The sequence below is a fragment of the Etheostoma spectabile genome, chromosome 11 (assembly GCF_008692095.1).
Source record: "Etheostoma spectabile isolate EspeVRDwgs_2016 chromosome 11, UIUC_Espe_1.0, whole genome shotgun sequence".
Lineage (NCBI taxonomy): Eukaryota > Metazoa > Chordata > Actinopteri > Perciformes > Percidae > Etheostoma > Etheostoma spectabile.
The window spans coordinates 18,415,087-18,442,558 of NC_045743.1; the positions used below are offsets into that span (position 1 = coordinate 18,415,087).

Sequence of the window (27,472 nt, forward strand, 5' to 3'; positions counted from 1 at the left end):
CCGATGGTCAGTTGCAATGTTTACAAAGTGTAAAAGGATTTGTTTAGCTGCCTAGTTATTCAGATTCGCTCCAAAATGTAATGGGTTCCTGCTCCACACTTCCACTAAGTTTGATGAAAGTCTGGCCAGTAGTTCTTCGGTCGTGGTTTAGCTAACCTAATAAACTCATCCGACCAGTCAGTCTGATGTCGAGGTGCCTCAACTATTGCCTTCTACACATGATAATATACATTAAACTCCTATTAATTATTGAGAAAGACATTCATTAAAAGCCCCAAGATAAGCATGATTTTGTCTGCTCTGGCTGAAACATTTTCACCTACCTCACATGGACGTGTCTTTGTCATAATACACACTCCAGCACATTTTAAGAACAAAGGACTGTGTTCGAGAAATACTGTGTATTGTGTGATTAATGGACATACGCACAGTGTATATCTGAGGCGGCTACGATAACAGGGGGTTAGGGGTTCAGAAGAAATAGGACATAACAGAGTACAACATAGACCAGAGCTCCACAATCACACAATGTCTTGAAGGACTGGCCACCTCCCAAATTCATATCAATGTCTTAACAACTAATCACAATAGATCTTACACTTGCTTTGAAAAATGTTCCTGGAGACAGGAAGAATAACTCATTACATAAGGTGTAGGGTGTTCCAGTAAAAGCATACAGTCTTCTCCTTTATTTGAAAGCTTACGCCTCAGCACACTGTGCTGTGTTTTGACACGCTGTCCTTGGAGGGGCTCTAACAATTAATGAGCCTCTAGTCCAGGTGCTCTTCCCCGTTGACCCTTATTTGTAGACCCAGTGGGAGTTAAAAGAGAGGACTCTGGGTTCTGAAGGATTGCTGCAAAAAAAGTGTGTTGAAGTCCCATCCTAGAACAATGTCTTTTATCTTGCTTGATTGTACTATTGATCGCTGACTCCCACATAACATGGTCTGCTGTCAATACACTGAGACTTGAGATGTCATCTTTGAAGTGGCTATTAGCAATATTTGTATATTAACAATGGATTTAACTACTTGTTTGTGACAGGGGGGTCAGTCATAGTGACAAATCCGCAGCCTATAATTATCAGACTGCAGTTCCTCTCCATTCCACAAAGCTTTGTAACATCTTCTAGCCGGTACAGACAGTCCTGCATACTCACTGCCTGGCACCAAACACAAGATTTACTAAAAGTTAGCAACTAGTGAACATTGTAAAGCATTTAGCAGCTAAAGAGCCAAATATTTTACTCAGAAGTCTAAGACAAAAAGTGAGTGCAGCTAAAATTTGAGACTGACTCAACTTTTGGAGAAATGCATTCAGACGTCACGCTGCGGTGGCCAATCATGTAAATGGAGATCAGATTGTTGGTGTGTTTTGAGTTGGGGTTTGAGGCGGTGTGAGAATCCTGTAAAGGAAACAGGAAACCTCACTGCCTCTATTGCTGCCACGAGAACGTTTTAAAACACTTTGGAGGATAAGAAATGACAAGCACCGAACTGCCCTGGGGTTTTTCCTTCAACAACAAAGCACAGTCGCTCTGTCTCTTTTCCTTCTTTCTTTCCCCATGAAATGGAGCTGCCTTCAGGTGCACCAGGAAATGTCAAGATCTATAAACAATATGAAGGAAACAGTAATTGTGAAATATAAAGTCTACTTGTGCTACAACAAAACAGGACGTCACACAAATGGGCCATTTCAGTGACAGGGAGTAGGAATCAAAAGGTTGAAGGTCGACCGTTGTATGTGTGTGCGTGAGCAACAGGCGAAATATCGAGAATTATTCACTGTAATGAAAGTTTAGTCTGGAAACGATGTGCTGTGCTCTCACTGAGAGGGACGTAATGGTTTCTCTATTATGTGCTATGAGTTTTGTCCATATTGTCTTGATAAGCATCACTCCAGAACATCTCTTCTGGTGTGGGCTAATAGCAAAAGTTGACTCTTACTCTAACAACATAAAGTAAATAGTCATCAAGCTAACTGTGAAACTGGTTTAAAGAAATCATCCAATAAAATCTGGTTTAGTTCTGTTTCTAAGCAACATAACAGTAAATTCAATGCTTATTTGATTATAAAAAACACACACACAAAAAAAACAGCTCTTGGGTCAGCTGCAGATATAACATAAATATTGACTCTAACAATGAAATAGAATGAAAAGGCAGGGAATAACCATTGGGCTCCATGTATTTGGTTCCAGAAGTGACACAGCTGTTGATGACCCTGGTTCCAAAGCAGAAATAGTGGAGATTGAATTAAGCTGAGTTGCTTTGTCCTGCACGAGTTGCTAGAAATCCTCAGGTTTCAACGGAGCTTCAGAAGAAAGACGCCCCCTGTTGTCATTGATTTTACCATCATATGTTCCATGTTCCATGCAAAGGTACTCTGCTGATCAGAAGCTGAAAGGGAATTCAACCAGCAACACACATGTCAGATCTTTTAGAGCGTACTCTCTCTGATAGGGAGCCAGTGTGCTAACGTTGGGAGGTTTGAGCCTGCCAACAGCAGATGATATTGGACTTCGACCACAGAACAAACACTTTGTGGCATTTGAATGAACCTCTTGCTTTTCTGTACCTCCTTGACAACTGCTCAGTATCATGATTCATGCCGGACCACAGTGTTTGGATTCCTTCCCCATGTTTGGGAGATTTTTATGAAGTGGGAAGTTAATTTTCTCTCTCTTTTCTGTTTTCTCTAGTGTGCCGAATTGCCTGCCACAAGAAATGTGAAGTCAAGGTAAGAGTTAAACAATTTGTTTAAATAATAAAAAATCACCCCCATAGACACAAAAAGGATTTAAAGAAAAGGGATGTATCAAAGGTATTTGCAGATTTTGTAATGGTTTTATGCATCAGATGTGCGTTGCTTTCCACATTGAAAAGAATCCAAAAAAGGTTCCTAAAGAATCTGAGCTCGCCCTTAAAATCTATTTGAGCTTATCGGGAGGAAATATAGTTTTATAGGTGGAACGTGTGTGTGTGGGAGTGTGTGAGCGGGAGTGTGTCTGTGAGAGTGTGTCAGTGATTGTGTCTGTGACTGTTAGAGTGAGTGTGTCTGTGAGAGTGTGTCAGTGATTATGTCTGTGACTGTTAGAGTGAGTGTGTCTGTGAAAGTGTGTGTGTCTGTGTGTGTGAGTGTGAGTCTGTCTGTGTGTGAGTGTGAGTCTGTGTCTGGGTGTGTGTCTGTGTGAGTGTGTGTGTCTGTAAAAGTGAGTGAGTGTGTGTGTGTGTGTGTGTGTGTGTGTGTGTCTGTCTGTCTGTCTGTGAGTAGTGAGTGAGTGTGTGGTGTGTCTGTGTGAGTGTGTGTATGTGTGTGTGTGTGTGTGTTTGTGTGGTGTGGGTCTGTGTGAGTGTGTCTGTGTAGTGTTTGGTCTGTGTGAGTGTGTTATGTGTTCTGTGGTGTGGGGTGTGTGTGTCTGTGTTGAGTGTGTCTGTGTCTGTGGTGTGGTGTGTGTTGTGTGTGTGTGGTGTGTGTGTGTCTGTGTGGGTTTTGTGTTAGTGTGTGTGTGTTGTGTGTGTGTTTTTAGTGTTGTGTGTGGTGTGTGTGTGTTGGTGTGAGTAGTCTGTGTGTGTCTGTGTCTTTGTGAGTGTGTCGTGTGTAGTTGTTGTGTTATGTGTGTGTGTGTGTGTGTGTGTCTGTGTGAGTGTGTCTGTGTAAGTGTGTGCTGTGTGATTGTGTCTGTGTTAGTGTGTGTGTGTGTTGTTAGTGTGTGTGGGTGTGTGGTGGTATGTCTGTGTGTGTCTGTGTCTTGTGAGTGTGTCTGTGTGAGTGTGTGTGTTAGTGTTGTGTGTGTGTGTGTGTGTGTGTGTGTGTGTGTCTGTGTGTGTGTGTCTGTGTTTTGTGTGTGTCTGTGTTAGTGTGGTGTGTGTGTGTCTGTGTCTGTGTGGTGTGTGTGTGTGTGTGTGTTGTGTGAAGTTGTGTCTGTGTGAGTGTGGTCGTGTGTGGTGTGTCTGTGTCTGTGTGTGGTGATCAGAGGTTTATGTAGGTAGAGTTTGGGAACTTTATGTTGCAAAAAAATGTGAAGAATGTCTAAACAAGTGCTCTTTGTACCAGGATGTGTTTATATTGGATAAACTCTTGCGTCTTGGAGATCGCCCTGCCTCTAAAAATAAAAGACCTCTGGATGGAGCCGTCTGTTGATTCATCTGGTTTTTAAAAGGCAAAGAGCACATAGAAGAAAATGGGAGGGAGAATGGATTAAGCTGAAGTTCCTGCAGGGTTATAAAATTGCCACGAGAGCTTTACAGGAGTATTGGCACTCCTGAACACACATAGGGTATGTACATGTCTGTACAGTATATATGCAACCTTCAGCTGGCATCCATTATTAAAGTGGGTGCTACTTGCCAGCTTTGCCCAATCCCTCTTTTACTTACAGGAAATGCCAGTTCTGCAGGGCAGACAGGCCGTGCTAAGTATGAGGTGGGGGATTTGGCCAGGCCTGGGGTAGAACAAAGTAGAGGAAATGATAAGCCCAGCCCATGCACCTTTCTCATTTGTCTTTGCATTGCAATATTTAACTTTTAGCACCAGAAGAGCCAGTAGATTTGGAGGATTTAATGAATGGAGGCCTGCACTGGCCATCTAGAAACATGCCTTTTGGGTCGATAGAACCGTCTTTTTCCCCTTTTGTCTGACCGGCCCATAAAACAGGTAGATCGGTCCATTGTTATTGGTTTTTGTATTTGTTTTTAACACTGGACACCAGTCACATGTTGGGACTCAATGCCTACATTAGATGATGGTCTCGTCTCCCTCAATATTCAGAACAAGTGTAGGAAGAAGCAGCGACGGTTGAAGCAGGAAGGACCTAGACATGTCCATCATTAATTGATGCAGAAAATTTACCTTTTGTTTGTAGTGCAAAAAAATCAATATATGTGTTTTGACAATTCAAAATTTCTTTTTCAGAAACAAGGTCCCCTTAAGTCTAATAGTGTTCAAATGGACTATTTTGTATGTACAGTATGTAACCCATTATATAATGATGCTGCCATTATGTCTCCTGTGTGGACAGGTCTTATTGAGGATAAATATGTAGCCAGAACATATGGTCCAACATTTTTTTTCCTTTGTGATCACAACATCCCTCTCAGTTCTCTCTGTCGCTGTATTTCAGAAAAACAGCGAGAAAGCGAAAGCTACAGACATGCTGATAACGTGAATTTCTGGAAGTCGCAGGTCACTTCTTTTGGTAGGAGACACAGCTCCTGTTAACTCCCAATGTCTATATATACAACACTGGAACTTTCCATCTCCAGAAATCACAGCAGCATTTCCTTTTCTAAACATTTCAGCTGAAAATGTTGTAGCTTTGGCAGGAAGCAATTTGCTAACAAGCCTCAGATGAAAAACAAGGGAGTGACCACGACAGGGTCAAGCTTGATCACTATCGGCACTCAGTCAGGCCTGCAAGACCTTTTTAAATGAATTATTTATTTTTAAAAATCAGATAAAGCTCTTTCCTATGTGCTGTCAGTCATGTATGACCTAACATGTTGGGAATCTAAACTCCTGATAAATCATAACTCTTAGCTGGGACAGTTATCGCAAGTACACACTACAACTATAAATCTCTGTCTGGAGATAAGACTAATATGTGGCCCATATTTAACCTGGCAACTGCAAACAAATGGTCAGACCTGTGTGTGTGTGTGTGTGTGTGTGTGTGTGTGTGTGTGTGTGTGTGTGTGCGCTCTCAGCTGGATGTAGAAAGGCTTTAAATCTTGCAGTAAGAGGTCTCTACTGGGTGACAACAGGAGAGAGCCAGAGCATTAGCTTGCCCTGGAAGTTGAGACAGGAGGGATTTTAAGGTCAATTTACCCAAATCCTTGTACCTTTGTGCCAAATACCCAACCAGTCGTTTCTTTCACACGTCCTCTTCCTTTGCCCAAACTTGACCTCTTCATTAAAAAACACAATGGCAGGATGTGTGGGACTTTCTCACTGTGCTGCTTTAATGAAAGCTAAAACCTTAGACTGCTTAAGAGCTCTTGGCCTGCTCACGCTAATCGCACTGGCGTTCACATCTGTAGTTCGGCTTGGTTCGGACCAAGGGCAAAACATAGCACAGTGTAGCATTCTCAGACGTTTTTTGTTCCTTTTCACAGCACACTGTGTGCTCTGGTCGGAATCAGTTAGTGAAACCATAGGCAAAATCTCCCCCCCCCCCTACCTAGAAATATCATTAAAAACCATGCTGTGTATTGTAAATAACATAATGATGTATACTTAAATATCTGTTTAAGTAATAAAACAATACAAACCCCGCAAAAATGCTTTTATGAGTCACCCGTGACTTGCCTCATAGTGGTTTGGTCCACTGCCTGCTGTAAATTAGGATCAGACCAGGGACAGTCGGGTGTAGAGTCTCAGGTAAGGACCAGGTAGACCAGGGACAGTCAGGTGTTAGGTCTCAGGTAAGACAGTAACAGGGACAGCAAGTGTAGAGTCTCAGGTAAGGAACAGTCAGGTGTAGAGTCTCAGGTAGGACCAGTTAGACCAGGGACAGTCAGGTGTAGAGTCTCAGGTAAGGACGGGAGACCAGGGACAGTCAGGTGTAGAGTCTCAGTAGGAACATCGTGTAAGTCCAGTAGGACCAGGGGACCAGGGACAGTCAGTGTGAGAGTCTCAGTAAGGAACATCAGGTTAGAGTCTCAGGTAAGCCAGGAGACCAGGGAGTCAGGTGTAGAGTCTCAGGTAAGGACCAGGGAGACCAGAGGGGTCAGGTGTAGATTCTCAGGTAAGGACAGGAGACCAGAGGGGGTAGGTGTAGAGTCTCAGGTAAGACCAGGAGACCAGGGACAGTCAGGTGGAGTCTCAGGTAAGGACCAGGGAGACAGAGGGGGCGTCAGGTGTAGAGTCTCAGGTAAGGACCAGGGAGACCAGGGACAGTCAGGTGTAAGGCTCAGGTAAGAGCCGGGAGACCAGGGACAGTCAGTGTAGAGTCAGGTAAGGACCAGGGAGCCAGGGACAGTCAGGTGTAGAGTCTCAGGTAAGGACCAGGGAGACCGGGACACAGTCAGGTTGTAGAGTCCAGTAAACAGTAGGAGATCGGAAGGGGAAGGCCAGGGCAGTCAGGTTAAAGTCTCGGTAATGACCTGGAGACCAGGGACAGTCAGGTGTAGAGTCTCAGGTAAGGACCAGGGAGACCAGGGGGGGTCAGGTTTAGACTGAACTAAATGAGGCAGGTGTGAAAGGCCTCTAACACATACAGTATAATATCAGCCATTGTAGAGTCTCCTACTTTCCAACTACCATGCATTATTGGAGCAAGACAGTAAACAGAGGAAGAAGGTACTGTGTAGACTAGTGCATATGTCTCAGTGGTCAAACCAGCTCCCTTCATTTAAATAATCAGACATTGTTTTTTGACGAGCGACATTACTCCGCTGGGCTGCCTGTCTCCAACTTTAGCAGCGGCCGGTTGGACCACAGAGATGCGAGTTGCGGCAAGCTTGACTGCTGCCTATTTCTTTTTAATTTTTAATTTGTTTGCGCTCTTTTAGGCCTTTATTGTTTATAGGACAGCCCAATTTATTTGTCTGCTAGCCGTGAAAATTTAAATAGCATACTACAAAAAAAACAAGTAAATGAATAAATAAAAAAAGAAACAAGGTTGAAGCTGGTCAGGCTCTACTGGGTTAGAAACACTTAAATCCAGGAATACGCCGAGGTGCTAAGTACAACCTATTAGATTTCACTGAGCCTTCGTTGCCTGTCAAGTGTGTTTGGAGAAGGAAACTGCTCTGTTCCACTGTTAATAAGGAAGGAGGTCTGAGGAAGCAAAGTGGCGGCACATGAGCACACTCTCACTCCACTAGTTTTTCAATTCTCCGCTCGAAAATGATGAGGCGTTTGTTTTCATTTTTTATTTTTTTTTTCATTTCTCCAAATGTCTGTTTTGAAAATCCAGAGGAAAAAAATCCCGTGTTTCTTTGTGCTGGCTGGCCTTCACTGTGTTTTTGTTATTTCAGATTTGTTATTTGTGCCCCTTCAGTTCCTGTCGTTCAGCACGTCGGGCTTCAGTCGGAGATCTGGTGCTTTTAGCTTGCTGATGGATACGTCCTCATGTTGTTCATCAAGTACAAAGCTGCACTTTGCTTCTTAGTATCGCTGAGTACAGTCTGCTAATGCTCGACAAATGAGCGCTATTCAAATATTTAAAAAGGCAAATGAGAATAGACTTAAATGAGGAATTTATAGAGTAGATAGTAGATCATTTGTGTTCTCCAGTTGCAGATACACTTGCACATTTGTGATATGTTACCCAAACTTTCTCCGTTCCAAGACGTTTCTGGATAAAACTAAACTCACACACCACTGTGTTCTCTTCCCGTCCACCATGCAACTTTTTGTTTTTCTGGGTCAAAACGTTTTTCTTGTCGAACGTTTTGGTCGTCCTTTTTGACACGTGTGTCCCTTTTCCCGAGGTTTTTGTCACATTTTTTAAATTTTTTTGTAACTTTATACAATGTTTTTGTCGATTTTATTTGTACATTTTTGTTTCACCTTTAAAAAAAAATGTTGTTTTGAAGCTTTTTCTGACATTTGTTCCGCCTTTTTTCAACGTTTTATCATCAGTTTGTTTTCAAACGCTATCAAATTGAATCAAACATCCAAATTCAATGAAAGTAGTGAACTGATCATTTATTTAACTTGTGAAGAACGTCGTATGGAACCTTCCACGTTATTTCTTTTGACAATCTGGTTGAAAGAAACCCAAATTTCTGATATAGAAACTTTTTGAAAATGCGTCAAATTTGAGCCAAGGACATCAAGACGGTTAATCAATCCGTCTTTCTGGCACTGTGTGCATGTCAGGGGCAACCGTTGCCTAACATTTCTAACGTTCTGAGCGGCCATCTGGAGATAGAAAGCTCTGCCATCTATCTCTCATTATTTATTGCCCCTAAGACCCATCCAGACACCTGGATCTGAGCACGCGAGGTGCGTTTCTGAGAGAGAACATCGGCTGGACAGCTGGCCGTCCCCGTCCTCCCGAACACAGCTTTGATTTCTGACTGTGGGAGGCTACAGTAGCGTTCTGCTGACCTGGAGCGTGATGCACCGAGCCAGTTAGAGTCCGTCTTTAAAGAGAATATACTTCGACTGCAACACTGAGGTTTAAGCCCAAGTGGCAACTTTCCAAAAACCAAAAGTTAATCAATTTACCATTTTCTAAAACGGAAAGAGCGGCAAATTCTCAGATTTATTTCTAGCCACGCTAGCATTATGGCTCCTGGGCTGGTAGGGTCGTTCTGTTGGTCCACGCCAACAGGATCAAGATGTTAACCAATGCTGAAATATCTTGACATTTATTGGATAGATTGCCGTGACATTTTTGACTGACATTTATGGTCCCCAGAGGATGAATTCTTATGATTTTAGTGATTCTCCGACTTTTCTTTTTTTCCTATTTGTGGTCTTAAGTTACATAGTTTCAGGAAGTTACATAAATCTGAATACTTCTTCCATAGTTTCTTAAATATGACACATTTGACTACGAATATTTACACTCCGTGACACATTCTCATCCTCATGATATGAAACTAATTAAAAATCCTGATGAAACTAACATCAGAAACACAATTCCTCAAATTAGAGGCCAAATTATTTAGCCCGTGCTTCTGTTGTGTCTCGACAACTATTGGATGGATTGCTATGAAATTTGGGAGAAATGTTCACGTCACCATCAGGACGAATTGTGGATTTTTTTATAATTGTGATCCCTTCATTTTTATTTTTTTTTAATGAATGACTGAGTACCTGCTGTGACATTCCATCCGCCTCAGCTTCAGCCTTTGTTTGGTGCAAGTGATCATGTTAGCATTTAATTAGGCTAGTGCAGTGGCTGTTGAAAAGGTGCCTGTTGGGACGGGGCTGGATGCTCGGCCTCCGGTGGTGCTGCCATGGATGTACCCACTGTTGTTGTCACCGAGGTCTGGACCTCTGTTTTTATTTCCGAGGTGTAGCCTATATGACAGAAGTTTTAAAATAATTGCCTAAAAAGACCTTCACTTTTTAAAGTTATTGTGCAACGCCAAGATTACCTAGTGGAAAGGTCCAGGAATTTTGGACGTACATGATAACCTATGTGGGATTGTAGGGACCCGGGTTCCTTTCAGCCCAAGGTGATTTGTTCTGGGAGATGGATCAATCCTAAGTACATAAGAAGCTGGGTCCAGACTAGTTTAAATGATAGTCTTTTATCAACTTGATTATGTCAACAACTTGAGGAAAACGGACAGTGATGCAAGTACCTGGAGAATTTTCCTAGTGGACTGCTTGTAGTCCGTTCATTCCCAGACGTCGTCTGACTAATAGCTCCGGTGCAGCTGTGCTACGGGGCAATACAGCAAATAGAGCTGGGTCCGTCCACAGGAAAGGCAATAAGTCAGTGTTACCTTATTTGACAGAAATCTATATGCATTTGCCTTTTTATTTGTGAGAATTTGATTAAAACTGAGATTAGCACTCCTATTCAATGTTGTGCTCTGCTTTTCAGCTGTTGTTTGGTCATTTTAATACTAAACGCAGTCGGAGGGGATTTGAATTGCTATTTTTTTCTTTCAATTCTTCTCATGTTGGCACTGATTTTCTTTTGGGGCTGGCTAAACTCCTCCATGCAGGAAAACCCTGAATCCTGAGGAAATATAGTGGCCATTTATCATGGTGCTGGAATGTTATTTTCATTTTCACTCTGATATGTTTTTATTTTCATTGCAAGAGTATCCTAGCGGAGGCTGGTACCATTTTCGTGCCAAGCGACCCTGTGTTTACTTCCCTTGCTGAGATAAATACAAATTGAACTCCCAAAAAATGAAAATGTAATGAAGACAATCGATCAATCAAAGCTCAGCTTTGGGAAGGAAAGAGATACGGGACAATATGAATAGGATAAGCATTATGTTCCTGTGCTGTTCAACACAAACAAAAAGTGACTTGATCCAATTCAAACAGTGTAATTACAACGGATATAAGGCTATACATTCTTCGGTAATTACAGTGGAACCTATAAGCTCAGTTTAACAACAACACACCCACCAAGCGTAGTTATAGTGTATTTTATTTAGTATTATAAATATATCATTGTATAACACACATTTCGCTAATGTTTATGTACAGTTTGAGACACATTTATGTAATTCAATTTCAAAATTATGCAAGTAGAAAAATTAAATAAAGGTGTAATTTTATCCAATTATTTTCTCAACACCTCGGCAGGAGAGACGAGTGAGGAGTCCGGCAATGAACTCAGAGGGTGAGAGAGAACAAAGAGTATAGAACGGAGAGAGAAATGAACAGAAAGAATGTCATTTAAAGGTAGAGAGAAAAGAGGATATGAGAGAGGGGGCAGCCTGAGGAAAGCAGAGCGACAGAAGGCTGAGGAAAAAGAGCAAAGGAGGGTGTAGTCTGAATTTTCCCTTTGCTGCAAAACTTGAATTAAACGTGGTTAACATTCATTTTCAGATTTTCTGTGATCATTTTAGCCTCTTCTATATTTTCAGATTGTAGTGATGGTTACTGATTGCAGCATTTAACCTGACTCTCGTGTATTGCTGCCCATTCATGTTGCTGCCCACCTGACGTGGTTTTTAAGTGTCTTCAAATGCACATATTAAGATCAGGGAAATAAACACATATTCATATGCTCTCAAACCTCCCTTTACAAGTTTTAGGATTGGACAGTCTTTTTTAAAGAGAATTTTTGATTTTGGTAGCATTGAGGCCTTCATCTTTTTGGCAGCTTAGATGTGATAGGGGAGAGATAGAGAGAGAGAGAGAGAGAGAGAGAGAGAATGACATATAGGAAAGTGCTGGAGATCGGAACCGATCCTACGGCCTCTGCGCGACGTCTGATCCTCTATAAATGGTCGCGTGCTCTACCACTAAGCCACCCAGGCACCCAACAGTCTCCTTTTTTAAGGTTATTTTGGGGGCTTTTTCCTTTTTTAGATAGTGACAGAGGATAGACAGGAAAATGAGGGTAGATAGAGGGGATGACACGCAGCAAAACGCCTCAGGTCGGATCCAAACCCGGGCCGCAGTTTAGAAGAGTAATTGTGCAGAATTGGACAAAGTAAATTTTTTTTTTTTGTCCTCAAACTCCTATCCTCAGCAGCAGCTGTCAAGTTCATTAGGCATGATTCACCTCATCCTCTGTTCCAGGGACTTGCTTTAGATACCACTCGTTGCTACAGGGCTGATTTATCACACTGGAAGCTTATTAATTGGAAGCTTTGGAAGCTGTGTCACTGCGTGGCTTAGTACTGTAGTTTTGGCACAAGCGTAACGGATTACAGTTTTTTTGCTTATAACAGCAGAGTACTGTGACTGCCTGCCTTTGGAGGTTGTTTTAACTTTCCTTTCTGTTCAATGTTAATGCAACACCTCTCAGGCCAAATTCAATTTCTCAGACCTTTGTAAGTCTGAGACATAAAAAAATAAAAAACTTGAACTGTCAGCTTCTTGCCCCCTGGTGCACGGAACATCAGAAGTACAATGCAAGGTCCTTGAGAGATGCATGTTCACATTTGTATTCCAACATTATCAACAACAGCCCTGGCAACTCCAAGCAACTTCTCTCTACCATACATCCATACATCCTCAAACCACAGAAGAGAGGTGCAACAATTTCATCACTTTTCAGAAAAAAAGTATACACCGTCCCCTCCCTGCTATCCAGTTTCTCCACACTGCCTGTCCCAACTGCCGACCCACAGCCTGGGATTTCCCAACCTCTCTGCTGTTTTTTGGTCATCTCACAGCAAGAGGTTGAGGACGTCATCAGAAAGATGAAACCATCCACCTGCGCCCTGGACCCCTTCCCCACAGCCCTGGTAAAATCCAACCTCCATGCCAACCTCCAAGTCCCCTCATGGTAAAGGTCCTTAACCACTCCCTCCAGACTGGCCATGTTCCATCAACACTGAAAACAGCTGTCATCAGGCCATTTCTCAAAAAACCCACCCTAGACCCAGAAGTCTTTGCCAATTACAGGCCCATCTCCAACCTCCCATTCCTTTCCAAGGTGCTGGAAAAAGCAGTTGCCAATTTTGCCCCACCCTCACTCCTGCAGACACTTTTTTGTCTCCTCCAGGCTGGATTACTGCAATGCGCTCCTCACCAGGATCCCTGAGAAAGGCCTTCAGAAGTTGCAGTACATCCAGAACAGCGCTGCTAGGTTCCTGTTGAAGGTGTGCAAGCATCACCCCCATCCTCAAATCACTCCACTGGCTTCCTGTCTCACTCAGGATAGAGTAAAAGGTCTCCCTCCTTACCCACCAGTGCATCCATGGTGAACCTACCATGGTAGTACCACAAGGAACTCCTTACCCCACAGACCTCAACCCGGACCCGCCGATCTGCATCAGCGGATCTCCTGAAACCGTCCAGGACAAAGCTCCGGACAATGGGAGATCGGGCTTTCTGCTCAGCGGCTCCCAGACTGGCGATGCTCTCCCTGACCACCTGAGGACCCCACAGACTTTGGACCTGAGGACACCACAGACTCTGGATGCTTTTAAACATGGTCTTAAAACCCACCTTTTTAGGAGAGCTTTTGATTGAACTCATGCCCCTTTCCTTAATGTTTTTGTTTACTTTTTTATTTTATTTTTTATTTTCATGCTCTCCACCTGTTTTATCATGTAGCACTTTGGGATTTGCGTAAATATTATTATAAATGTATTATTATTATTAAGTACTTCAATACACTTTTCCAAATAAAAGTCCTGCATTGAAAATGTTACTGAAATAAAAGTATGTAAGTATCATCAGGAAACTTCTACTTTAAAATTAGAAGGAAAAGTATTCAATCCAAAAAATGCTCCCTCTTTAGAAACTTGAAACAAATTTTGTCAATCCAAGTGTTTAATCACCTAATCATTTCAGCTGGACTGGTCGACCGTTATATTGTTGGGTACTTTAATTTATAATAAAATGTATTTTATAAAGTACATGTGTAACTAGTAACTAAAGCTGTCAGATGAATGTTGTGGAGTTAAAAAGTAGAATATTTCTCTCTGAAATGTAGCAGAGTAGAAGTAGAACGTAACATCAAAAGAAAAGTAAAGTACAAGCACCTCAAATTTGTACTTAGGTACAGTACATGAGTAAAATGTACTTACTGTTACATTCCACCACTGCATGTCCTTTACTTAAACTCTTCTTTAAAACTTAACTTGTAGTATTTATTAGGATTTGTAAGGTATCCTTTCTCTCTTCAGAAAGTGTGACCTTGTACAGTCCCGCTTAATTAAACTACTGTAAAGTGTATTGTAGTACTCCAATCTTTTGTCGCTTACCATTTACACAAGGCCACATTGCTGTTTTGCTATCACAGACTGATATTGATTCAGTGCCAGTGGCTTTGTTTGCCCTTCAATAAGTAGTCTTGAGCCATTATGGGACTTAAATATAATCACAGAGCTAACTTCCTGATAGATTTACATAAACTAGCCATTAATAGAAAGATCCAACACATTGTTCTTTGACTGTGAGTACAGTAGTGAGGTTTCAAAGATGTCGGCGTGGTATTGAATCCCAGTAACAACATTAACAACTTCCTTCCTTTTCCATGCGGTGGGCGGCGCTGCTGATAGTGAGACATGGAAGTTACAGTGGAGGAGGGGGGGGGACGCCTGTTAAGAAAATGTGAAAGTCATATTGCTGTGACAGACTGTGGGCTTGGAGCGTGTGAGGGCAGATATTAAATGGATGGGATGGCGTCATAACCCAAATATTCCCTTGAGTCTTTGCCCTGGCATCTGTATGTACTGTATTTTCAAGTAAGCCGCTCATAGTGTGATCAAACGCAGAGGCAGCCAACCGCTCCGAGGGCTAATTGAATTAGCAGTCACAGGACGCACCACATGCTCGCTACCCTGCTCCCCTTATGACAGCAAGTGTTTGCGGGAACACAACAACAACACAAGCACGGGATAAATCACTCAGCCTCTAATTCGAGGAATTATGTTTCAACTAGTTTCACATTATGAGGATGAGAATGTGTCAATGAGTTAAATATTTGCAGTGTGTCCTATTTCAGCGGTAGAAGAAGTATTCAGATCCTGTCCTTAAAAGTATATGTCATTTTTACACGTTTCTGAAACTGTTTAATGTTCCATCTGAACGAGACTAACGGTGAAAAGAACGCTAGTTTTTGTATAGTTTTTTTATCATTGCCTTATTTATTATTGTTTGACCCGCAAAGTCACAAAATGATGGACATGAGCACACATTCTGACAGATCACAGATTTGGGCTGTTAGTGAGTATGCAGGTTAGCCTGGACGCCAGCCTAACTTAGCCCCGCCCACAACATTTAAGGCCGGGAACTTTGGTCTGGACTTGATCCGTTGTAGAGCAACTGTGCTCGAACAAGAGCTGTTAGGACCAATCAGATTGTCAGGGCGGACTTTATTCAATGAGGGACAGATTAGCAACAGTAACGTAATGAAGAACGCCTCCAGACCCACGGGACTGCATCCGCCCTCACATGACGGTTCTCCTGTGGTCCTGTAGCTTTCATAATGGATGTATCTAATGGTTGTAGTTCACCATGTGTTCTCTTCATACATCCATGGTCTTCCGAGGGATCCATGCATGCTGTAAAGCCTGCAACGTGGATCTAACGTCATTAGCATTTTCTAAACTGCCAAGGCTATCGGCTAGTAGCTAACATCAGCGGTAGCTAGCAGTTGAGTTCTGTTGACAACTATGCACTGCTCAACATACGTCACGTACTCCGTTGCTCTGATTGGTTGTAGGTCTGTCCACTTTAGTGCAGAGGCATTTTCTTTCCTGGTTGGGTTGAAACACGACCCATAATCACAGCCTTATGCAGCGGTATCAGACTCCTATTGTGACTAGAATCCGAGTACGACCACGCCAGGCTATATGCAGGTACAAGGTCGCAGGAGATTTGTTTGTATGGGCCTAATTGCATTTTAATGTTATTTTAGAAGTGATCTGTTGTAGTTATGCTGATACTGGAGCAGGGCCATCACAGAAAAGAAGAAAATTAAACGAAGAACAACTAAAAGGTAAAAGGAAAAGGGAAAGACAATGGATGAAACCTGAGTTAATCTTTGCCGGGCTTTTAAAAGATGGAGTACGGGGTAGTAAACGTCCCCTAATTGGCCCTCTGGTATGTAATATGTCTGTTTCATTCATAAAATAACTTTAAAATGCCCGATGTGGTTGTGCGACAGTACACCATTAAATTATGTCCCCCTTCCGTTTTATTTCTTTCAATTTAAATATTGTGCTACTTGGATTAGGTTACTGACTGGTAATTATAGCATTAGAAATCATATCCCCCTCCCCCCAACCTTGGTTATTATCACCTTAGAGAGTTGTTATGGCTAACCTGTTAGCTAACGCTTGCCTATTTAAACATCCAGCCGACACCAACCTGAGTTTCTGGCCATCGTGTTGATGGGGGGGGGGGACTGAACCACAACAGTAACCCTGGTGATAACTCCCCATGGGTTTGCGGGACATCTTTCACATGACACATACTCATTTGATCCATTGTTAGGAAAAACAATATTGATAAGTGCAAAAAAAAAGACACTGTCGCTGTTGTCTTAACAACTGTGGCTGCGGGTAGTAAAGCAGAGGCTCAATGATCCATGAGATCATGAAAAATAAAAAACAAAAACAACACGCTCTGCCTGCTCTGCTCATCCCCGTGAAGGGCTTACACAATGAGCAGCGGCTTATGTATTCAGTAACTGCATGGTAGCAACATGTGCATAGATACAGCAGAGAAAAACAAACAGGAACGCCTCGCCTTTGACATGATGGAGTAATCAAGAGCTGCTGGAAAGAATGTCACCAATGGGCCAAGTGCATGTGGGAGACGTGGAAGGAATTAGTGAGGGGATGGCTTCGGAGAGCATGCAGTTGCATACATTACAGGAGATTTAATTGCCCTACAAAACAGTATTTATTTTTTGAGGAACAGTTGCTGAGCATGCGCTCTGTTTTCTGTATCACTAATCCTTCCCTGACGACTACGAACAGCTGTGGTGGTGAAATGTCTTGCTGCCGGACACCTCCTCAGACCCTGCTGAAGGAGCTCTGAGACTTTTTTTTTTTTCTCCAAGCTTCCCACCCCAAATATCTCCAGCCTGTTTTTTGATTCAAAGTGACAAGTTTTCCATCGCATGTCCGCTTCCAGTGAGCTCCTGCTGCCCAATCATGGAGGAATCCATGTTAAACCATCCAGGAGGAAAATCCATGTTAAATCGGGTCTGTACGCTGCATGGGCGTTGGTGTTCCACAGGGCTCTGGGGAACAGGGATCTGCTCAGCTCGGCTGTTGCCTGGGAAAGCCTGAGTCAGAATCCTGAAACTGGACCTCACCCAGACAGCCCAGACAGCCCACTTTCTCTGTGTAACCTCCCTTTCTTTCTGTCTTATTCTCTGTGTGTCTTTCAATAACTGTGCCTTGGTTTGTCACTTTGTTTCAAGACTACTGTACTTTCAGTCCCTCTTATTCACAACAGCAGACGTTTATGGATCTCTTGATCCGTTTTGGTGGGCTCATCAATCAACATTTCTGTAAGAACGGTCAATATTGAGGAACAGTGAGAGCACAGCGACTGGTGCGTTTGTCCCCTCACGTACAGGAAGTCTGTGAATGTTCTCAGTCATCTAGGTCATAGTTATCCAAGAAAGGGTTCAAATCCAGGCCAACTGGACTTGTTCATAGGTGCTTCGAAGACGTTTTGTCTCATCCGAGTGACTTCTTCAGTTCCAGAACTGCACGTGATCCCAGAAAGGGTTAAAGTCAAGAGCAACTGGACTTAGTTAAAGGTGCTTGGAAGACGTTATGTCACTCACCCGAGAGACTTCTTCAGTTTCTTTTTTCAATTACGGAGCTGAAAAGTAACTCGATTGAGAGACAAAACGTCTTTGTAGCAACTCATTTGGCAATGGCTTGAATGTAATGGACGTGCATTAATATAAAATAGTCACGCACTATAGCTTTAACCATGTCCAGTTGCCCTCTGCTTTAACCCCCTCTTTGATCACGTACAGGAAGAATTCGTGCTGATGTCGACAGTCGGTCAACGATTTAGCGGCCTAACTTAACTTGAAATGATGTCTGTCTCAGACTAATACTAAGAATCCTGGGCTTACAGATTGCTAGATACAGACTTATTGTATTACATATTCTCCCTACCCACCCCTCTTCTCCTACCCTCTGGGTTTCTAAGTATTTATTTAATCTCGGCTGTGATTATCTTTAACTTTGTATTGTTGTATGTTGTGTCTGAATGTGCCTGACCACATATGAAGTTCCCTCATAGGAAAAATAAAGATTTTGACAACAGTCACAGATCAGATCATGAAAATAAATACAAGCCAGGACACAGGAAATAGACCAGAGGAAGAGGAACATATTGTCCTCAAATACAGTCAGCTAACTTTCCCATACTTTCCATTCCCTAACATACAGAAGTGTAACTGTTGGTAAGTGCATTGCAGGTTAGTGTGGCGACACAAAGCATCAGGCAGACTCATACCCATGGACAAACACACACACCAACAAACAAGGGGAATTCCTGCTTCCCACAGTTCAGCCTGGCCCGTACATTAAAGGCATAAACAAGCCTGTTGTTTTGTTACCGTAAACCACATGTCTCCTGTGTGGCAGGCCACGCTTCCTTCCTGGCCCTTGTCATTAATAGCGAATGAAATAAAATGTACTGAGCCCACATCTGGTGAACACGGCTCCAGCAAAAGGTGTTGCTCTTAGAAGTAGCTTCCGTGTAATTACTTCTGAGCAACATCAAAGACAGTGGCAATTATTTCCATGTTGAGGCATAATACTATATGTCCCACAGATTTGTAGCACACATTCCTCAGTAATGTCCCTTTGTCTGCTACTGGGTAATAGCTGGTGAGGCGGAGGAAACCAATTAAAATGCTTACTGCACTTTCAGACTACCTGACTACCATCATGATACCAGTTGAGATTCAAGCCAGTCTCACCCAGCTAATCAATAATTCTTTATTGTGAAAGGAATTGTTTTTAGTGGGAACTCATGAATCATGATCTGATCATGCAGCTTTTTTTATATCTTTCAGCTCGTTGTTTAGGTTTTACGGCTCATAATTGTACGGATTTGATTGAGTCTCAGCGCTCTCATCCACATCTTTTTAATTCTTCTTCTTCTTAATATTAGTATTATTATAATTATTATTATTATATTGATATATTAACATAATTACTCATTAACTTTTGAAAAGATGTTGCATTCATTGAACTTTATAAAACTGTTGAACACATCAACAGGAAAAAACCCTTCAGCTGTGAATTTTCACTAAATACTATTTCAGTTTGAACTTTACTTTCCATTTAGAACACAAGACAAAATATGTGTTCACTTCTCCAAAATGTAATGTGCAGAATTATAGTTTTTCTAAATTAGTGGTCCCCTAATACTGTATCTGAAGTCTCTTTTATATAGACCTTAGTGTCCCTAATACTGTATCGAAGTCTCTTTATATAGACCTTAGTGGTCCCCTAATACTGTATCTGAAGCCTTTTTATATAGACCTTAGTGGTCCCCCTAAAAACCTAATCCCAAAACAAATACGTTATCTGAAGTCTCTTTTATATAGACCTAGTTGTCCTAATACTGTATCTGAAGTCTCTTAATAGACCTTAGTGGTCCCTAATACGTATCTGACGTCTCTTTTATATAGACCTTAGTGGTCCCTAACTGTATCTGAAGTCTCTTTTATAGACCGTGGGTGGTCCCCTAATACTGTATCTGAAGTCTCTTTCATGTAGACCTTAGTGTGTGCCATTTCTGAGTCAGTAGCTTTTGAGGAGGAAAGGGTGGGTGGGCCAAGCAGAGAAAGGGGAGGTAACCTCACCCCTTATGACATCATACGGGGAAGATTCCAGATTGGCCCATCTGAGCTTTAATTTCCTCAAAGGCAGAGCAGGATACCCAGCCTTTGTGCCAATTACAGCCCATTCCAACCTCCCATTCCTTTCCAAGGTGCTGGAAAAAGCAGTTGCCAATTTTGCCCCACCCTCACTCCTGCAGACATTTTTTGTCTCCTCCAGGCTGGATTACTGCAATGCGCTCCTCACCAGATCCCTGAGAACGCCTTCAGAGTTGCAGTACATCCAGAACAGCGTGCTAGGTTCCTGGAGGTGTGCAAGCATCCACCCCCCATCCTCAATCACTCCACTGGCTTCCTGTCTCACTCAGGATAGAGTAAAAGGTCTCCCTCCTTACCCACCAGTGCATCCATGGTGAACCTACCATGGTAGTACCACAAGGAACTCCTTACCCCAACCTCACCCCGGACCCGCCGATCTGCATCAGCGGATCTCCGAAACCGTCCAGGACAAAGCTCCGGACAATGGAGATCGGCTTTCTGCTCAGCGGCTCCCAGACTGGCGATGCTCTCCCTGACCACTGAGGACCCCACGACTTTGGACCTGAGGACACACACAGACTCTGGATGCTTTTAAACATGGTCTTAAAACCCACCTTTTTAGGAGAGCTTTTGATTGACACTCATGCCCCTTTCCTTATGTTTTTGTTTACTTTTTTATTTTATTTTTTATTTTCATGCTCTCCACCTGTTTTATCATGTAGCACTTTGGGATTTGCGTAAATATTATTATAAATGTATTATATTAAGTACTTCAATACACTTTTCCAAATAAAAGTCCTGCATTGAAAATGTTACTGAATAAAAGTATGTAAGTATCATCAGGAAACTTCTACTTTAAAATTAGAGAAAAGTATTCAATCCAAAAAATGCTCCCTCTTTAGAAACTTGAAACAAATTTGTCATCCAGTGTTTAATCACCTAATCATTTCAGCGTGGACTGGTCGACCGTTATATTGTTGGGTACTTTAATTTATAATAAAATGTATTTTATAAAGTACATGTGTAACTAGTAACTAAAGCTGTCAGATGAATGTTGTGGATTTAAAAAGTAGAATATTTCTCTCTGAAATGTAGCAAGTAGAAGTAGAACGAACATCAAAAGAAAATAAAGTACAAGCCACCTCAAATTTGTACTTAGGTACAGTACATGAGTAAATGTACTTACTGTTACATTCCACCACTGCATGTCCTTTACTTAAACTCTTCTTTAAAACTTAACTTGTATATTTATTAGATTTGTAGGTATCCTTTCTCTCTTCAGAAAGTGTGACCTTGTACAGTCCCGCTTAATTAAACTACTGTAAAGTGATTGTGTACTCCAATCTTTTGTCGCTTACCATTTACACAAGGCCACATTGCTGTTTTTGCTATCACAGACTGATATTGATTCAGTGCCATGGCTTGTTTGCCCTTCAATAAGTGTCTTGGCCATTATGGGACTTAATATAATCACAGAGCTAACTTCCTGATAGATTACATAAACTAGCCATTAATAAAAGATCCACACACTTGTTCTTTGACTGTGAGTACATTAGTGAGGTTTCAAAGATGTCGGCGTGTATTGAATCCCAGTAACACATTACAACTTCCTTCCTTTTCCATGCGGTGGGCGGCGCTGCTGATAGTGAGACATGGAAGTTACAGTGGAGGAGGGGGGGGGCGCCTGTTAAGAAAATGTGAAAGTCATATTCTGTGACAGACTGTGGGCTTGGAGCGTGTGAGGGCAGATATTAAATGGATGGATGGCGTCATAACCCAAATATTCCCTTGAGTCTTTGCCCTGGCTCTGTATGTACTGTATTTTCAAGTAACCGCTCATAGTGTGATCAAACGCAGAGGCAGCCAACCGCTCCAGGGCTAATGAATTAGCAGTCACAGGACGCACCACATGCTCGCTACCCTGCTCCCCTTATGACAGCAAGTGTTTGCGGGAACACAACCAACACACAAGCACGGATAAATCACTCAGCCTCTAATTCGAGGAATTATGTTTCAACTAGTTTCACATTATGAGGATGAGAATGTTCAATGAGTTAAATATTTTGCAGTGTGTCTATTTCAGCGGTAGAAGAAGTATTCGATCCTGTCCTTAAAGTATATGTCATTTTTACACGTTTCTGAAACTGTTAATGTTCCATCTGAACGAGACTAACGGTGAAAAGACGCTATTTTTTGTATAGTTTTTTTATCATTGCCTTATTTATTATTGTTTGACCCGCAAAGTCACAAATGATGGACATGAGCACACATTCTGACAGATCACAGATTTGGGCTGTTAGTGAGTATGCAGGTTAGCCTGGACGCCACCTAACTTACCCCGCCCACAACATTTAAGGCCGGAACTTTGGTCTGGACTTGATCCTTTGTAGAGCAACTGTGCTCGAACAAGACTGTTAGGACCAATCGATTGTCAGGGCGGACTTTATTCAATGGGGACAGATTAGCAACAGTACGTAATGAAGAACGCCTCCAGACCCACGGACTGCATCCGCCCTACATGACGTTCTCCTGTGGTCCTGTAGCTTTCATAATGGTTGATCTAATGGTTGTAGTTCACCATGTGTTCTCTTCATACATCCATGGTCTTCCGAGGATCCATGCATGCTGTAAAGCCTGCAACGTGGATCTACGTCATTAGCATTTTCTAAACTGCCAAGCTATCGGCTAGTAGCTAACATCAGCGGTAGCTAGCAGTTGATTTCTGTTGACAACTATGCACTGCTCACATACGTCACGTACTCCGTTGCTCTGATTGGTTGTAGGTCTGTCCACTTTAGTGCAGAGGCATTTCTTCCTGGTTGGTTAAACACGACCCATAATCACAGCCTTAGGCAGCGGTATCAGACTCCTATTGTGACTAGAATCCGAGTACGACCACGCCAGGCTATATGCAGGTACAAGGTCGCAGGAGATTTTTTTGTATGGGCCTAATTGCATTTTAATGTTATTTTAGAAGTGATCTGTTGTAGTTATGCGGATCTGAGCAGGGCCATCACAGAAAAGAAGAAAATTAAACGAAGAACAACTAAAAGGTAAAAGGAAAAGGGAAAGCAATGGATGAACCTGAGTTAATCTTTGCCGGGCTTTTAAAAGATGAGTACGGGGTAGTAAACGTCCCCTAATTGGCCCTCTGGTATGTAATATGTCTGTTTCATTCATAAAATAACTTTAAATGCCCGATGTGGTTGTGCGCACAGTACACCATTAAATTATGTCCCCCTTCCGTTTTATTTCTTTCAATTTAAATACTTTGATTGGTTATTTACGTGACTGGTAATTATAGCTTAGAAATCATATCCCCCTCCCCCCAACCTTGGTTATTATACCTTAGAGAGTTGTTATGGCTAACCTGTTAGCTAACGCTTGCCTATTTAACACATCCAGCCGACACCAACCTGAGTTTCTGGCCATCGTGTTGATGGGGGGGGGGACTGAACCACAACAGTAACCCTGGTGATAACCCCCATGGGTTTTGCGGGACATCTTTCACATGACACATACTCATTTGATCCTTGTTAGAAAAACAATATTGATAAGTGCAAAAAAAAACACTGTCGCTGTTGTCTTAACAACTGTGGCTGCGGGTAGTAAAGCAGAGGCTCAATGATCCATGAGATCATGAAAAATAAAAACAAAACAACACCCTCTGCCTGCTCTGCTCATCCCGTGAAGGCTTACACAATGACAGCGACTTATGTATTCAGTAACTGCATGGTAGCAACATGTGCATAGATACAGCAAGAAAAACAAACAGACGCCTCGCCTTTGACATGATGGAGTAATCAAGAGCTGCTGGAAAGAATGTCACCAATGGGCCAAGTGCGTGGGAGACGTGGAAGGAATTAGTGAGGGATGGCTTCGGAGAGCATGCGTTGCATACATTACGGAGATTTATTGCCCTACAAAACAGTATTTATTTTTTGAGGAACAGTTGCTGAGCATGCGCTCTGTTTTCTGTATCACTAATCCTTCCCTGACGACTACAACAGCTGTGGTGGTGAAATGTCTTGCTGCCGACACCTCCTCAGACCCTGCTGAAGGAGCTCTGAGACTTTTTTTTTTTTTTCTCCAACTTCCCACCCCAAATATCTCCAGCCTGTTTTTTGATTCAAAGTGACAAGTTTTCCATCGCATGTCCGCTTCCATTGAGCTCCTGCTGCCCAATCATGGAGGAATCCATGTTAAACCATCCAGAGGAAAATCCATGTTAAATCGGCTGTACGCTGCATGGGCGTTGGTGTTCCACAGGCTCTGGGGAACAGGGATCTGCTCACTCGGCTGTTGCCTGGGAAAGCCTGAGTCAGAATCCTGAAACTGGACCTCACCCAGACAGCCCAGACAGCCCACTTTCTCTGTGTAACCTCCCTTTCTTTCTGTCTTATTCTCTGTGTGTCTTTCAATACTGTCCTTGGTTTGTCACTTTGTTTCAAGACTACTGTACTTTCAGTCCCTCTTATTCACAACAGCAGACGTTTATGGATCTCTTGATCCGTTTTGGTGGGCTCATCAATCAACATTTCTGTAAGAACGGTCAATTTTGAGGAACAGTGAGAGCACAGCGACTGGTGCGTTTGTCCCCCTCACGTACAGGAAGTCTGTGAATGTTCTCAGTCATCTAGGTCATAGTTACCAGAAGGGTTCAAATCCAGGCCAACTGGACTTGTTCATAGGTGCTTCGAAGACGTTTGTCTCATCCGAGTGACTTCTTCGTTCCAGAACTGCACGTGATCCCAGAAAGGGTTAAAGTCAAGAGCAACTGGACTTAGTTAAAGGTGCTTGGAAGACGTTATGTCACTCACCCGGAGACTCTTCAGTTCTTTTTTTTAATTACGGAGCTGAAAAGTAACTCGATTGAGAGACAAAACGTCTTTGTAGCAACTCATTTGGCAATGGCTTGAATGTAAGGACGTGCATTAATATAAATATGTCACGCACTATAGCTTAACCATGTCCAGTTGCCTCTGCTTTACCCCCTCTTTGATCACGTACAGGAGAATTCGTGCTGTGTCGACAGTCGGTCAACGATTAGCGCCTAACTTAACTTGAAATGATTGTCTGTCTCAGACTAATACTAAGAATCCTGGGCTTACAGATTGCTAGATACAGACTTATTGTATTACATATTCTCCCTACCCACCCCTCTTCTCCTACCCTCTGGGTTTCTAAGTATTTATTAATCTCGGCTGTGATTATCTTTAACTTGGTATTGTTGTATGTTGTGTCTGATGTGCCTGACCACATAGAGTTCCCTCATAGGAAAAATAAAGATTTTGACAACAGTCACAGATCAGATCTGAAAATATACAAGCCAGGACACAGGAAATAGACCAGAGGAAGAGGAACAATTGTCCTCAAATACAGTCCTAACTTTCCCATACTTTCCATTCCCTACATACAGAAGGTGTAACTGTGTAAGGATGCAGTGGTTGGTGGCGACACAAAGCATCAGGCAGACTCATACCCATGGACACACACACACCAACAAACAGGGTTCCTGCTTCCCACAGTTCAGCCTGCCCGTACATTAAAGGCATAAACAAGCCTGTTGTTTTGTTACCGTAACCACATTCTCCTGTGTGGCAGGCCACGCTTCCTTCCTGGCCCTTGTCATTAATACGAATGAAAAAATGTACTGAGCCCACACTGGTGAACACGCTCCAGCAAAAGGTGTTGCTCTTAGAAGTAGCTCCGTGTAATTACTTCTGAGCAACATCAAAGACAGTGGCAATTATTCCATGTTGAGGCATAATACTATATGTCCCACAGATTTGTAGCACACATTCCTCAGTAATGTCCCTTTGTCTGCTACTGGGTAATAGCTGGTGAGGCGAGGAAACCATAAATGCTTACTGCACTTTCAGACTACCTGACTACCATCAGATACCAGTGGATTCAAGCCAGTCTCCCCCAGCTAATCATAATTCTTTATTGTGAAGGAATTGTTTTTAGGGAACTCATGAATCATGATCTGATCATGCAGCTTTTTTATATCTTTCAGCTCGTTTTTTAGGTTTTACGGCTCTATTGTACGGATTTGATTAGTCTCAGCGCTCTCATCCACATCTTTTTAATTCTTCTTCTTCTTAATATTAGTATTATTATAATTATTATTATTATATTGATATATTAACATAATTACTCATTAACTTTTGAAAGATGTTGCATTCATTGAACTATAAAACTGTTGAACACATCAACAGGAAAAAAACCCTTCAGCTGTGAATTTTCACTAAATACTATTTCAGTTTGAACTTTACTTTCCATTAGAACACAAGACAAAATATGTGTTCACTTCTCCAAAATGTAATTGCGAATTATAGTTTTTCTAAATTAGTGGTCCCCTAATACTGTATCTGAAGTCTCTTTCTATAGACCTATTAGTGTCCCCTAATACTGTATCTGAAGTCTTTTTATATAGACCTTAGTGGTCCCCTAATACTGTTCTGAAGTCTCTTTTAATAGACCTTAGTGGTCCCATAACTGTATCTGAGTCCTTTTATATAGACCTTAGTTGTCCCTAATACTGTATCTGAAGTCTCTTTTATATAGACCTAGTGGTCCCTAATACTGTATCTGAAGTCTCTTTATATAGACCTTAGTGGTCCCAATACTGTATCGGAAGTCTCTTTATATAGACCTAGGGGTCCCTAACTGTACTGAAGTCTCTTTCATGTAGACCTTAGTGTGTGCCATTTCTGAGTCAGTAGCTTTTGAGGAGGAAAGGTGGGTGGCCAAGCAGAGAAAGGGGAGTAACCTCACCCCTTATGACATCATACGGGGAAGATTCCAGATTGGCCCATCTGAGCTTTATTTCCTCAAGGCGAGGCAGATACCCAGGGCTCGGTTTACACCTAGCACCATTTCTAGCCACTGGGGGGCCATAGGCAGGCTGGGGGAACGCATATTAATGTTAAAAGACCTCATAAAGGGACATTTTCATACCATGGCACCTTTAAAGTTTATGTCATTATATCTGCATTAACACAGCGTTGCACATTTGTAATCATGGTAACGGGGTGAAAGACATGATGAGCTGGTGACAGATATGTATGGATGTCCACGCTGCCGTCGACACTGTCTGACTGGTGGAGTTGCCGTGAAGTCAATGGTTCATTCATGGTACAGTACTTTCTTTCTCATTGCGCTGTAGAGAGAGAGTGTGTGTGTGTGTGTGTGTGTGTGTGTTGTGTGTGGGTGTGTGTGTGTGTGGTGTTGTGTGGTGGTGTGTGTGTGTGTGTGTGTGTGTGTGTGTGTGTGCGTGCGTGTGTGGGCGCGCATGTGAGAGAGAGGGAAAGTCAGTAGAGAGGGGAAGGACAGAAAAGGCGGCTGCAGGGGCAACTCATATTTAACCTGTAATTTGAGAAGCTTTTAACAGGAGCGAATGAGAATGAGCTTTGAGGAGGGAAGGTTTTTGTGTGTGTGTGTTTGTGTGTGTGTGTGTGTGTGTGTGTGTGTGTGTGTGTGGGGGGTTTGGTGTGTGTGTTTGTGTGTTGTGTGTGTTGTGGTGTGGTGTGTGTGGTGTGTGTGTGTGTG

The 27,472-nt window shown here is 42.4% G+C and overlaps 1 protein-coding gene and 1 long non-coding RNA gene across 9 annotated transcripts in view; one reads left to right on the forward strand and one right to left on the reverse strand.

Moving 5' to 3' along the window:
* tns1b (tensin 1b) overlaps positions 1-27,472 on the forward strand; it is a 231,673-nt gene that overhangs the window by 74,349 nt on the left and 129,852 nt on the right. For all 8 annotated transcript variants that reach the window (XM_032528897.1, XM_032528887.1, XM_032528891.1 and 5 more), the window contains exon 3: positions 2,702-2,739. In XM_032528897.1, the coding sequence (XP_032384788.1) occupies positions 2,702-2,739 (38 nt within the window). The remainder of the gene's footprint in view (positions 1-2,701; positions 2,740-27,472) is intronic.
* On the reverse strand, positions 1,368-14,946 carry LOC116697588 (uncharacterized). Its single transcript, XR_004334015.1, has 3 exons — positions 14,935-14,946; positions 9,925-9,927; positions 1,368-1,465 (listed from the first exon to the last, which is right to left on the reverse strand). It is a non-coding gene; the product is annotated as an uncharacterized LOC116697588 (long non-coding RNA).